This window comes from Chaetura pelagica, unplaced genomic scaffold, assembly GCF_000747805.2.
Source record: "Chaetura pelagica isolate M959 unplaced genomic scaffold, ChaPel_1.0 scaffold166, whole genome shotgun sequence".
Classification (NCBI taxonomy): domain Eukaryota; kingdom Metazoa; phylum Chordata; class Aves; order Apodiformes; family Apodidae; genus Chaetura; species Chaetura pelagica.
Genome location: NW_009953758.1, coordinates 3,490,367 through 3,504,819, shown reverse-complemented (window position 1 = coordinate 3,504,819; position 14,453 = coordinate 3,490,367). Strand labels below are relative to the sequence as shown.

At 40.0% G+C, this 14,453-nt stretch overlaps 1 protein-coding gene across 3 annotated transcripts; it reads left to right on the top strand.

Moving 5' to 3' along the window:
- Positions 1-2,465: 2,465 nt before the first annotated feature.
- ANXA7 (annexin A7) lies at positions 2,466-14,056 on the top strand. Of its 3 annotated transcripts, none has more exons than XM_010000782.1 (12): positions 2,466-2,522; positions 5,301-5,487; positions 5,777-5,875; positions 6,943-6,983; positions 7,321-7,423; positions 7,710-7,804; positions 8,495-8,608; positions 9,902-10,072; positions 11,555-11,725; positions 11,830-11,905; positions 13,082-13,194; positions 13,701-14,056. In XM_010000782.1, exons 1-12 carry the CDS (start codon positions 2,466-2,468, stop codon positions 13,821-13,823), a joined length of 1,350 nt encoding a protein of 449 aa, XP_009999084.1. In that variant the 3' UTR covers positions 13,824-14,056. The 3 variants fall into 3 exon arrangements, with proteins under 3 accessions (XP_009999084.1, XP_009999083.1, XP_009999082.1); XM_010000781.1 differs by having other exon boundaries at positions 6,940-6,983; XM_010000780.1 differs by having other exon boundaries at positions 5,768-5,875; positions 6,940-6,983.
- Positions 14,057-14,453: the final 397 nt, after the last annotated feature.

The following is a 14,453-nucleotide window of genomic DNA, read 5'->3' as shown; positions in this document are numbered from 1 at the left end:
CCGTCCCTGCGGCCACATCCCCGGAGCCGCACCCGGTAAGAGGCCCCCCCGGCCGGGCTGGGCGCCGGGGCTGCCTTGGGCCTCGCTCGGGGAAACGAGGGGGAAATGGGGTTCTGATGGGAAAATATGATGTTATTTTGGTCATAAAACTAGTAACGTCAGAGCCTCAGTGCGGCCGGCAGGTGCTTGCGCTGGCAGCGAAGCAGCAACGCGGTGTTTACATCTTGATCATTGCATAAGTGACTTGTCTCCTGGAAAACATCTCTAGGTGCTGAAAGAGGTTTCAGTAGGTATTGCTGTGGGTCACAGTGAGTCTCGGAGAGACTTTTGTAACTGGTGCCAGAGGCAGTCCCAGCTTAGCATCCTGCCCACCTGTGATCCTTACCTGGCTCTTGCAACACTAAACATTTTTTTTTCTAAATAAAAAAGCAGATGCAAACACCTTTATTTTGTTTTTGTTATTCAGAAGAATGACAAATAGGAATCAAGGTTTTGTTCAGAGAGGGATGATTAAATTAAATACCACGATTCCTAGAACCTGGCCCAAAAGAACTCGCATCACAGATTGAATCCTAGAGAAGGAACCAATACAAGAAAGTAAGGAAAGCTAAACAATTTGCCAGTACACCATAAGTCACAGGTTTACACAGATGATTAATTTGCTAATCAAAAATATGACATAGCCTTGTTGGCTTGTTTGCTTGGAAATGAGATGTTGGAAACTTGTGCATTGAAAAGCTATTTTCCAGGATGTGTTTGCTAGTAAATCAGAGACATAGCTGAAAAGTTACATTCATGCTAAATTAAGTATCTTGCCAGTGAGTGTAAATTTCGGTATATTTTAATCTGGTTAAAATATTAGGTCCCATTTATTGTACAAACTATTTACAGCTCTTGAAGCAGCTGAATTGCTGTCAGCAGCTGTTGATTTTGCTAAATGAAAACCATACAAAGTTGTTATTTGTTATATATCATATAACATGTAGATCATTTAAATGGAAATGATACAGTGCACCTCAGCAAGTTTTACGGACTTTACAATCCTGTCTTCTTAATGGTGTAACTTTTGTTGAACTACATGAAGATGAAAAGCTGAATAAGTGTTTATTTTTTAATACTCAGCCTTGCTGACACAGTATTTTCTTGAAAGCAGAAAGAGTGACATTGAAATAAAAAGGAAGTGCTGCTGGTTATCTTGCTCCTGAAAGGAGTTACAGTTAGTGTTAAAGTTAGAAATACCAAAAGAAATGGGCTCTTAAAAGCCAAATTTAAAGTCCATTCAAGCAGCTGTCAGTAATAAATACTGCACAGATACTGGCTTATGGTGTTTCTTCTTAGGGAAATAGTCACTAGCAATGTTTATGATTAAAGCATAGGTTTACAAATACATGTCTTGTTGTGCTTCCCTCTTTATTTATTTGGAAGTGATGATCAATGTTTATCAGTCTGAGACTGCATAGCTGTGCTCCTCTGAAAAGTTGTTTTTGGCTCTTATTTGAACTAACCTATGCAAAGTTTTAATGTTTTCCACAAAAAGTTTCAGATTGCCCTAATGGTCCAGTGCAGTAAGAATTGTGCTTTTAAATAATTTGGTTTGGCCAGTGAATACCTAAAAATGTCAGTAACACTTCACTGTATGTTATTAATTTTTATTTCCCATGTCCTTTGATTTGTGCAGCTAAGGTGCATACTGTCCTAGAAACATGCCATGAGTAATTCCCAGGCCCTGATCAGGGAATCTGGCTGATTAGCATGATTTTTTTTTTCCTGCCATTAAATGTTTCATAACCTGGCTAATGGCCCAACACTCCCCACCCAGCTGGCTGGCATCCTGGGGGATGATCTGTTCCTACTCCCCAAGGCCTTCAGTTAAAAATGAGACCAAAATAAAGTTACTGTCAGGAAATAGAGATCTTCAATACAAATTAAATAATGCTGGGGGATTACAGGTTTCTATGAAATTATCATTTTTCACAGGATAGATTGGGTACTGCTGTACTCAGAGGAATGAGCCTTGTAAGCTGAGGAGGGACGGGAGAAAGGCGCTTGGTGCAGGGCAGGACTGGGGCCCTGCTCTAGCCTGAGCCCTCCGTTTCTGTTCTGGCAAAGCGCTCAGCCTCCTCCTGCTGGAAACTCGAGGTGTATCCTGCACTTCAGAGTTCTTTTTGGAGATTCAGGCCACTTGCCGTTCTTCAGTGTCTGCCTGACCCGAAATAGGAGTGGTAGTCAGTCACGAAGTTGAAGATGCTTCTCTGTGATTCTGAATCCTGCTTGCTATGGTCACATGTAGAAAAAAAAGGAAAGGTTTTGTGGGTTTAACAGCTGGCAGGCATCTGGAGCAATTCTAAACCTACTGAATATTGCTCAAGAGATTTAACAGGCAGCCAGCAAGCAAATAACTACTATAAACTCATATATAGTGCCTCAATAGTGAAAATATCTTTTTTTTTTTTTTTCAACCCAGAATGTCATACCCGGGTTACCCCCCTTCTGGCGGCTACCCTGCTTTCCCTGGTTATCCTGTAAGTATGGCTCTGAATGAGTTGCTGTGCTGATGTATTTGTGTTCTGTGAACAGCCTTTCTTACTGTGCTCTGTGTATGTGTAAGTAGTAGCTGTCAGTTCACATATGGTATTCTCTAGAGATTATGGTCTCTTTTAATCTATATATACCTGAGGATGACTTTACAGTTTTTTGGTAAGAATTCCAAGAAGGAAGCTTAAGATTATTTTATTTTATTTTAATGTCTCGTGACATCTGTTTTTTGCTTGTTTTTATTTTCCTACCTACCTCAGCAAATAATTTTTTTAAAGTATCAGTAGTTCATACATAAATAGGAGGGTCTTTATATAGAGTCAGAGGTGATCTCTGAACCAGTCTTTACCACAGTCTCTACCAAACAGTCCGCAGGCCTACATCCAGGGATTTGCAAAGATGCTGAACAAACTTCAGTGGCCATTGATTGCCCTCAGGAATAGCTTGGAATGCTTTACTTAAGTAGCCCAGCTCCCATATGACAACAAGTAAATATTTTTCTGAGGATAAAGGACCCTCTATCTTGACTTTGACCCCCTATTCTTCAGCCACGGGACTTTGTTCCTCCTTCAGCTCATGACTGAATGGACTGAAAATTCCAATTAAGCTTAATGCAAGGCTGGAAGTATCAGATCTGGCTGATACTGCAGTGTTTTTTACATGCCTGCATCATTTTTCAAAGCTAGATGCAACTGTGTGCTTTTACTAGTATGGCACTGATACCGTACTGTAATGGTGGGAATTATATATGCTCTGTGTTTTATGTAGTACAGAACTAGAGATAAGCATGGAGCTCAACCTGGATCCCATTAAGATGCTGAAAAGCTATACATACATGCAGTACATTCTCAGATTATTTTATTTACAATTTACCCTTGCTCCCTCTGAAATGCTAAAGTCAGCCAAACTAAAGACAAACATGTTAGAATCTAGACTTTATTAACTTCAGGATTTCTTTTTTCCCTTCAGGGTTTTGCTGAACTCTCATTATTGTAGCTGTAATTTATTTCTAACTACATCTGAAAGTTTTTTCCTAGGTGGCATCTAAAATATAGCCAACTTCAATGGATGAATTTAAAAGTCCCTTTAGATTTGATAATAATTTTTTTATTTTCTAGTCTCATTGATGATGCCCAAAGTGATAACCAGTGCAAAAAAAGAAGTTAAATTATTTTCTTCTACAATAGTGATAGCTATCTTAGCTATCTGAGCAGGGCTTTTGAGGATCCTAATTTTGAATTTGTGAATCTAAATTCCATTAAAATATTTTTGTTGAGTCTGTCAGAGAAAGGTTAGACCGTACCACTGGGGAACATAATATTATATAGCCTGGACACAGTAATCTAGGGGTAGAAATCTTGGGAAAAACAAACCTGAGGAGAATGTTTGAGCAGCACTTTACCACTTTGCAGTTTATTTCAGTTTTCTGGGCTCAGGAATGAGTATGTACTGCATGTCATGTGTGACTCGTATTTCTAAAGGTAGTTGGTAAAGATGATTCTCAGCAAGTGAGTAATGAGTCTATACATTAAATACCTGATTTTTAAGATCAAGTATATAATTTTTAACTTATAGGTTCTCCCTTAGAGATCCTGGTCATTCAAGTAAATATTTCTAATGTACGTTAATGCTAGTAAGAACCTTTGTGATATGACTGGCAAGTCATATACATAGCAAAACAAAGGCATATAAATGTTTGACTGGTTCTTCTTATTTAAAACATGAAATAGGCACTCAGTCTGACTGAATGGTCCAGATTTAGTCATAGAATATCCATGCCTGGATTCTAAAGAAAATGGAAACAAAAACAAAACACCTCTTGTAAGTTCTTACCATGATCCATTTGGTAATACTGGTTTCGCAAGAGAGACCAAAGATACTAAGCTCTTTGAAGTCCCAACAGAACAGGAGTTGAGCTCCTAATGATTCATAGAGAGCAAACCTAGCTGAGCTCAGCTCTTACATATGTGGGATAGAAGTAGCAGCTTTCCAGTGAAAGACAAGAGGACTTGGTGGTTGACAAACTGCATGTGGCTCAGCAGTGCATGTCCCTGGGAAGGAAGGTTAATGACATACCAGGGTCTAGCAAGAGCAAAGCCAGCAGGTCAAGGGTAATTGTTATTCCTCTGTGCTCAGTGCCTAGGAGGCCACAGCTGGAATACCAATTCTACTTGTAGCCTCCCAGTAGAACATGGAGGAACAGGGAGGGCTGCTTGCCTGGCAAAGAGAAGGCTAAGTGGAGATTTGTTCAGTTTTCTGCTACCTAAGGAGTGACAGAGACATTGGAGCCAGCCTCTTCTCAGAGGTACATGGTGAAAGGGCAGCTGGCAACAACTGCAGGTTGTAATTGTAATTTGATTGGAGGAAAACATTTTTCACCATGAGAGCAGTCAAACTCTGGAACAGAGTCCTAGAGAAGCTGTGGACTTGCTGTTCCTTGAAGATACAGAAAACTTGACAAGGTCTTGTGTGACCTCACTTAACTCTGAAGCAGGCCCTGCTTTGAAGGTGGATGGGATCAGAGGCTTTCTAGAGGTGCCTTCCACCCAGCAGCACTCTCTGATTGTGTCAACATGGGAGAAGCATCGGAAAACCCAACCAGGAAGCTCCCATCCAGGCTTTAGGAATTCTGCTGCTGTTGCTTTAAGGGCTGAATCTAATTATATAATTCACATTATTATATACATGGACATTTTGGTAGCTTGAGAGTTTTTACTCTTATGTCCTGTTAGCAGGCATACAGACATCCCATTTCTGTGTTTCAGCCGACAGGACAAGAGTCTGTCTATCCACCAGCCGGTCAGTACTCCTGTCCTGCTGTTCCTCCAGCAGGAGGAGGGGCCTATCCTGCAGCACCACCAAATGCTGGATATCCTGCCCCAGGGGGCTACCCTGCCTCAGGGGGTTACCCTGGAGTTTCCCAGGCTGGAGGAATGCCACCTTACCCTGGAGGTAAGGTCCTTTGTTGGTGTACCCCTTGGGAGTGGTTTCTGGTGTAACCATTCCCTGTGCTTGGTAGAAGCAGTAAAGGAACTGCAGCTTTGTTCAGTGGTGGCTTTAGGCAGCAGCCCGCAGGCAGCCAGCCACATTGCTACCTAACAGTACATACCTGCCTGCTGGCGGCAGGGCCTCATGGTTCTGGGCCATTGCTCAGGTTTGCTCAATAACCTGGTACAAGTGTCAGAATTCCAGCACAAAACATTAAAGTGTGCTAAAGACTTTCTTCTCATAGTTCCCACAGGCCCTGGGTTTGGTATGCCTCCTGCTGGCCCTGGACTTGGTGGCTATATGCAGCCATCTGCCCAAAACTATGCTGGAGCTGGACCAGCACAAATTCCAGGTATGTCTTATATAAGAAACTTTAAGCATCCAAAGTTAACCCAAGAGATCCCAGGATAGGTATTAACAAATCAAGCCCTTAGCATTGTTACTTTCAGCTATCAAGGTTTCTGTGCTGTACATGTCTTGCCACTTTTCTTGACAAGACCACTGAGGAGCTGATGAGAACCATCTCTATAGGTGCTACATCCAAAAGGGATGGCTGTCACTGATTAATGGTTATGATGTAGTGGTTTAGGTGCTCATCCTTCTTCAAACTGTGGGTGTCCAATGAACTGTAAAATCCAGTGTCTACATTCAGTAAGTGTCTGGCTGTTCTGTCAATCTCAAAGAAATTACTGTACTTTTCATACCTCTGTTCATGGTGATCCCTAGCATAGTAGGGGAAGTGGAAAGTAGAATGCACACAATTGCTTCATAACAGTGCAGTGCTTTTAATGCTTTCAGTGGTCACTTACCTTCAAGATTTTTGTCCTGTGTCAGTTGCATTTGCAAGAAATTCAGAACAGCAAAACCTTTTTTTAAATTATTGCTTTGCTGACTCTAACAATAACTAAACTGCTGTTAAGATGGTAACAATTGTACATATGTATTATGGACAAAAATAAAATTCCAGTACAAAAAAAGTTAATTTTGTATTCACAGTACTTTTGATGATGAGATTCCTTCAATTCCTTTGGCACCAATGAATTCTTAATATTTACTGTCTATATGCTAGACATTTTAAAGTGTATTATAAGAGAGCATGGGACAGGCATTCTTCATTCACGTGACCCATCTTGTCTTTTGTCAAAGATAGCAATAGGCTTCCAGTTCCCACAGCAGCAGTACATTTAGTATTTTCAGAAATGCCTTGCTAGTGTATGTACCAGAATGTGTCTGTGATTGCTTCTTCCCATAATTTCCAGGGGCAAAAAAAGTTCAATTACTAATAATGACGGGTATCGTTATTAGGAAACAGTTTTTGTGCAGTGGTAGGTCTGTACATGGCTTTACTTTCAGATTAGATAGCATTTACATAATAAGAGGAGAGCTAATTAATTCCTTTAATCTTTTTATTTTCAGTAGGTTTTCCTGGTGGACAAGCACCATCACCAGTGCCTGGTCCGGTATGTGCTGTATCCTCTTTAATCAATCTTACGCAATTTTACAGCTGGTTTCCAACAATTTACAGCATATTCTGTGTTACAAGTTCCCAGCTACACTCAGAGTATGACCTGAACAAAATCACAACTCTGTTTCTGTTTATACTCACTCAAGTAGCTCTTCATCCATGGGTAAAAGCATCCCAGAAGCTGTTGAATGGGACTAAATGCTGCCCTGATTCTGTGTTAAGAGAAAAAATGGGGAACTAATGGACAAGTCCTTCTGAAGTACTGGTTCCAAAGTTGTGATTTTAGTTTATACTGTGCAGGGTAGCTGGTTATATCTGACTCTCCCTTTCAGCCTGCAGCAATGGTTCAGTGCACCCAGGGCACAATTCAAGCTGCTCCAAACTTTAATGCTGAAAGGGACGCAGAAATTCTACGCAAAGCTATGAAGGGGTTTGGTAAGTAAGCAACAGAAGGTTAAATTTCTATTGTGTGACTTCCTTAAGGACATTTTGTCCTTTTCTTCTATTTTTATTTAACAATACATTTTTTCTCCCCAAGATTTTCAGAAGTTACACTTCCAAAATGATTCAGACTATTTAATAGATGAAGTTATACAGAAAAGTTGGTAGACTTAAGTGGTAGTCATTTCTTATGTAACTATACCCAAACACAAGGGTGTAACATGCAGCCTTAGAGGGATCATGGTGAGTTCTTACCTGACACTGCCCTTCTGTTTCCAAGGAACTGACGAACAGGCTATCATCAATGTTGTTGCTAACCGCTCCAATGATCAAAGGCAAAAAATCAAGGCAGCTTTCAAGACTATGTATGGCAAGGTATGTTCACTAGTTCACTGAATCAGTAAACAAACCCAAATGTTCAGCTGCTGCTTTTACTGCCTGGTTGCATTTTAGTCCTGGGGGTGGTTTGGGCATTTAAGTTAACTTCTTTTGGTTATATTCCTTGTGTAACGGGGGACATCTGGTATTTAACAAGGAGTTGTTCGGGTACCTGGTAGAAGTAGGGGTGGGGGAAAGATTGAGGGCTGGCTCTGTCCCTGACCAAACAAGACATTTCTCTGCTTTTATAATGCTTGATAGATAGAAAATAATCAAGCTTAAACTGTCATTCTGTTAATGTCTGGGACTACTGAGTTTTTTAATACACACAAACCAGCAATGAAATATGTTTTTTCATAAGAAGCAAACTGAGAAAGTGGTTGAGGATTATTAGTCAATAAAAGGCTAAGATAATTTAATTGCTTCCCTCTGTCATTTGTGCAACTTAAGATGAAATTTTATAGTGGTAGCATTTTTCAGGACCTGACTAGGTCCTAATTAGTGAGGAGATAAAGGAGAAGACCTGAGCTGTCAAAGTTTTTGACAGAGGGAAGTTCTTTGTAAGAAATAAAACAGCACAAAGGTAGAAATCAGTCGCAAAAGTAAGTTCTAGTTTAATCTTTTTTCAGTATATAATCCACATGGCTAACACTTTCCAAAGCCCCTTTTTTGTTTATAATTGGACAGGATTTAATTAAAGATCTGAAGTCTGAATTAAGTGGAAATATAGAAGAACTGATTCTAGCACTCTTCATGCCTAGCACCTATTACGATGCCTGGAGTTTACGTCATGCAATGAAGGTATGGTTTTCCTGTGAACAAAATAGTTAAGATTGGCCAAGAAGGCCAATGGCATCCTGGGATGCATTAGAAAGGGTGTGGTTAGTAGGTCAAGAGAGGTTCTCCTCCCCCTCTATTCTGCATTGGTGAGGCCACATCTGGAGTATTGTGTCCAGTTCTGGGCCCCTCAGTTCAGGAAGGACAGGGAACTGCTCGAAAGAGTCCAGCGCAGAGCTACAAAGATGATTAAGGGAGTGGAACATCTCCCTGCTGAGGAAAGGCTGAGGGAGCTGGGTCTCTTTAGCTTGGAGAAAAGGAGACTGAGGGGTGACCTTATTAATGTTTACAAATATGTAAGGGGTGAGTGTCAGGGGGACAGAGTTAGGCTTTTCTCAGTGATGACCAGTGATAGGACAAGGGGTAATGGGTGTAAATTGGAGCATAGGAGGTTCAAGGTGAATATCCAAAAAAATTTTTTTACTGTAAGAGTGACAGAGCACTGGAACAGGCTGCCCAGGGAGGTTGTGGAGTCTCCTTCACTGGAGACATTCAAAACCCACCTGGATGCGTTCCTGTGTGATGTACTCTAGGTGACCCTGCTCTGGCAGGGGGGTTGGACTAGATGGTCTTTCGAGGTCCCTTCCAGCCCCTAAGATTCTATGATAGTCTTAAAATACTCACCTAAGAGTACCTGATTCCTGCATTGTTGGAAAAGCCTGAAGTGACAAATTTTGGGACTGTGAGGCTTAAAATTCTTTTCTGTGACCCCCAGTTCCAGCCAATTTCTGCAGGATTGGCCAGTTCAGAGCAGCTGTCCACCCAGCAGAGGATGAAACGCTGCAGGACAGAACTTGGTCATAAGTTTTGCTAGGACCTAGAAAGGGACAAGGTGCTATTAAAACTGTAACCACTGTTGGAAGTGAAAGTACATTAGACGTTAGAGGCTGTGAACAATCTGGTCTAGTGTGAGATGTCCCTGTTTTATCATAAGACTCTGCCTTCCTCCAGTGTGTTTCCAGATTAATGTTGCCAAAGAATATCCTTCCTAAACCATTTTCCAGTTAACTTTGGCTAATGTCACTGTTGGACAATTTTGGTTGTTGTTTTTTTTTAACTGATGCTTTTGAACCTTTTTGAATCTTCATTCCATTTTAAGCAAACAGGAGACTTGGTGCTTTCACACTGCAAGAATACTGTTCTGAGAATGTAGATTGTATTAAGTTTTAAAATAACAAATGACTGCTTCATTTCACAGTTGAAGAAAACTGAATAGGTAATGCTTTGTAGTTATGTCCTCTTTTCCTCTGCCTACAGGGAGCAGGCACTCAGGAGAGAGTGCTGATTGAGATCCTTTGCACGAGGACAAACCAGGAAATACGAGAAATAGTGAACTGCTATAAATCAGAATTTGGAAGGGACATTGAACAAGACATCAGAGCAGACACTTCAGGACACTTTGAACGATTACTTATATCTATGTGCCAAGTGAGTTTTATTTTTTTGTTTTGCTTTTGGTAAGATAATGGCTTACAGTCTGGCTTTGATGCATGTAGTCATAATGGCTCCATAAATAAATTGTCTGGATATGTTTAGCAAGGGCCATGTTTTTAATTTATTCCCTCATGAGAAACTATGGCACTTCAGTCCCTCCTCAAAGAAGAGGGACTATCTATCTATCTCCTATCTCCTATCTATAAATCTATGATGAATTGTGTGACCTAATTTAGCACCCTATATTCATGTCAGAGAATTTATGTGTAAATACTGTGCAGATATGATCAAGTGGTCCTATAAAGCAGTGTTCTACACTGCTATTAAAGCAAGATCTTTCTTTACATCTTTCTTACATATATTAACAAAATAACTTGGGTGAATATGATGGGATAACCTTTATGGTGTGCAGATTACTTGTGAGAATGCCTATGAACAAGAGGCACCACAGGGCAAAACTTGCCTCCCAATTTAAACCAGGCTTCTTTCACATCACCAGAATCAGGGAGGTGCTACTATTGAACTCGGCTTGCTTATTGCACCTCATTTAATAGAGATCTTTTTCCATTAAAGAATAATAACTTACAGTTATCCATGTTTAGGAAGAAATAGGAACTAATGCCATTTCCATTTCTCTGACCAATCTCCCTATCTGCTGTTAGAATTTCTATGACACTTATCTATAAAATTTGCCTCTTCCTTTGTGAGACCTCAGCTATGCGCTAGGTATTTGGATTAAAAAGAGAAAATCCACAAGAACGCAAACCTTGAGAAGCTCATGCTGCTAATTTTTATTTTGATAAATCCAGTCCTTTACAATAACTGACAACCACATCATTGAAATATTATATTAACCACTACAGATACAACAGTATTTGAGAGCATTTGTCCAGCCTACTCAGCCAGTATATTTAGTCGTATCCATCCATGCACTGGGCAGCCAAAATCACCCAAACAAAGCACATAAAATGTCATATAAGCCCTACTGACATATAAGCCCTATTTAAAGCTAAAGTAAGTACTTTCTAGAGATACTGTTACTTGAAATTAGCAAATTCTAAATAAATTAGAAGACCTGAGATATTTCAGGTGTGCATATTCAGTAAGATAATTCATGAGTTCATTTGGAAAGATTCTTTGCAACTTGAAGCCTAGAAACAAATAAAGAGAAAGCTTATATTATAAATAAAATACAGAATTAAATACAGTACTTGCTTAGAACCATGAGATGGTATGTAAAGGTAAGATTATCTGAGTCAGTAGATCAGCAGTTTAAAGCATGCCCTACAGAGGTTCTGCACCACATTTCTATTTGTTACTGGTGAGATACATTAAACTGAAGAGTAGTTTTAAAATAATGTATTTCAAACTGGTATAACTCTGTCTGCTTCAACATACTTGGGGTCTACACTGCAAGCAGTTAAAGCATGGCCTTCTCTGCGTAATTTCACCTCACATCTGTTGTCTTGCTTTTAGGGTAATCGGGATGAGAACCAAACTGTGGATTATCAAAAAGCTCAAGACGATGCTCAGCGTCTGTACCAAGCAGGTGAAGGAAAACTTGGAACTGATGAATCTTGCTTTAATATGGTTCTGGCAACCAGAAGTTTCCCCCAGCTGAAAGCAACAGTAGAGGCATACTCCAGGGTAGGGGTCCTTCACTGATTTCAAATGAGCTTGGTCAGTGTATTTTAAATTAAGGTTCTGCTTGTTAGTGCATTTCACTATCCATATTTTTATCTCATTTGTAGATTGCTAATCGTGATTTATTAAGCAGCATTGACCGAGAATTTTCAGGAAATGTGGAACGTGGTTTGAAGACAATTTGTAAGTGATAATGTTCTTCCCTGCCCTTATCCCTTAGGAGTGAAACCTTCTAAACGTATTTGAAGAAGAGTCCTGTTCAACACTGACCATGTGGCAAATGTGCACACAATCTAAGACAGTGCTGGCACAAATGTAATTTCAATTATTCGAATTATTCACTTTACACTTAATTGGAGAACATAAGCATCCACCACAAAGAAGTCAGTTTGAAACAAGAAAAAGCTCCATAGAAATTACCTGTAATTTCTCTGGGAAGACAGGCTACTACACAGAAACACAGGTCACTGGTTAGTGCTTGCAGTGTAACAGAGCTGTGACTCTGGGTGTGTGGCACCTCAGCAGACACAACTGAGCCACCCTCATACGTGATCTCAGAACCAACATGAACCTCCTTTAAGCACAGTTCCCTTTCCAGCCCTCTTTCCCCCTGCTGCCCCTGCCCCCCCTGGCCCTGACACCTGCCCCTTAAAAAGTTCAGCATTTCCTAAGGAAAGCTTCACAAAATAGAAACTCTGGTTTGAATTAACTTTTTTCTGGTGACTTGTTATAGTAAAGCAGTTCAAATTTAGAAAATTTGCTGCTAGTAAGAATCAGTATCATTTACTAGTGACTCTGAAGACACCACTCCTACCAATTCCACCAAAATGACAGTGTTTCTGTAGCCATATCGGATCAGCAAAGACTTGCAAGATTATATTCTGCTCAAGAGTTTTACGGGAAAAATTCAGCTCTAAGAAGCTCATAAAAGAATAAAGGCACTTGTCTGAGAGTGAACAATCTAACTGAAACAAGACCCATTGAGTGAGCAATTTGTATAGTTTTACTTTTCTTAGCGAGATTCTAGCAGTGGAACATGAGTAAAATACCTTGTATCTCAGCAGCAGTTATCCAAGGAGTAGAACTGTTTTTAGATAACCTATTTGAGGATTAAGGTTTCAGCCAGTTTTCAAAAGGACTTCCAGAGAAGTTAACTGCTAATAACCCTCAGTTTTTGTGTGAAGGAATTACTCATTTGGTCAGCTTGAAAATAAGCTTTGCTCTACAATTCCTGTAATCCACAGGAACTGGATCATCAGTAGTTACCCTCTAGCTGTCTGCAGCAAAAATCCTGAATTGATCCTGCCAGGTATCCCTATACATTACTGGAACTGATCCAAAAAATATACTTTATTGCAGTGCAATGTGCTTTAAATCGCCCAGCCTTTTTTGCAGAAAGACTTTATCACTCAATGAAAGGAGCTGGCACAGATGATTCTACCCTCATCAGAATTATAGTCACTCGCAGTGAGGTAAGAAACTTTCTCCTCTCTACATGTGGAGCAGAAAGCTGTCTACCCCAGCCAGCTTTTCAGTTACTCCTTCTTTCACAGCTGTAGAAATAATGAATTACAATGAACCTTTTATGGGGTTCTGATTTAGAGTAATGTGTTCATTTGTTTTAAAGCCAGCTTTTATATAGTAATTTAATTAGCTAGATAGTAATACTGCTTGTCTTCCTTCTTAATCTGTGGCTGCCTGTCTGTGTAGCAGATTAGCACCCTCAAGTTCAAAGGTTCAGCTAAGTTAGGATACCATGGTCCTAACAAAGCAAGGAACAACTACTAGACTCTGCTTTGGGAGCTGCTCCTCTGTCCTCAGAGGCACTCAGAGGCTTGTAAGGTGTGCAGAGTTAAACCAATTGCATGTTTCACCCCTGGCACCTGTTCTGTAGTCTGTGAGGGAGGAGGTGTGAGGTGACTGTCTAGGAGTTACACTGTGTTTAAATTCTGTGCTTTTTTTTCCCCCCTTTGCATAGATTGACCTTGTGCAAGTTAAACAGATGTTCACACAAATGTATCAGAAGACATTGGCTACAATGATAGCAAGTGATACAAGCGGCGATTACAGGCGTTTGCTGTTGGCAATTGTTGGTCAATAGAAGAGGATTATCTGGTTTTTTTTTGTTTTCTTTTTTAAAACAAACTAAAGGACATGTGACATGCTCTATGCAGATACTGACTATCCTCATGTGTCAAAGTAATTTTAAACTTTGTGTAATCAAACATGCCCTCCTGATGATTGAATAAGCTTGTTGCACTTACCATTGCCTTAATTTACAGCACATAGTAGTTCTTGAATAATAAAATATATATCCTGTCTATTAGCCCCTAATCCTTCGTCTGTTTAACTCTGACACAACCATCTCCCCCCTCCTCTGCCAAACTCCTGCATCATTAACTATTTGTCTCAGCCAAATCTCCAGCACCCAACAAGTTTCTTGAAATACCTAAACTTAACTGCTGAGATAACTGTGGATGACAAAACAAGTCTGAAGTAGTGATGTGAAGCATTTTACACTCAATATCCCCCTTTAATGTCTTTTCATCCTAATGTTGAAAACCATGCAAGTGCTGAGTTTAAGTCACACTACACTGACAGTTTAAGTCCTTGGCGGATTCTGACTGTATTCCCCTATTTAATTTCTTAAATTAGTCACCATTACTGGTTAGTTACTATTACAGAATGGAGAAATAATCTCAGATCTAATTTTGATGTATCTCTTTGTAAA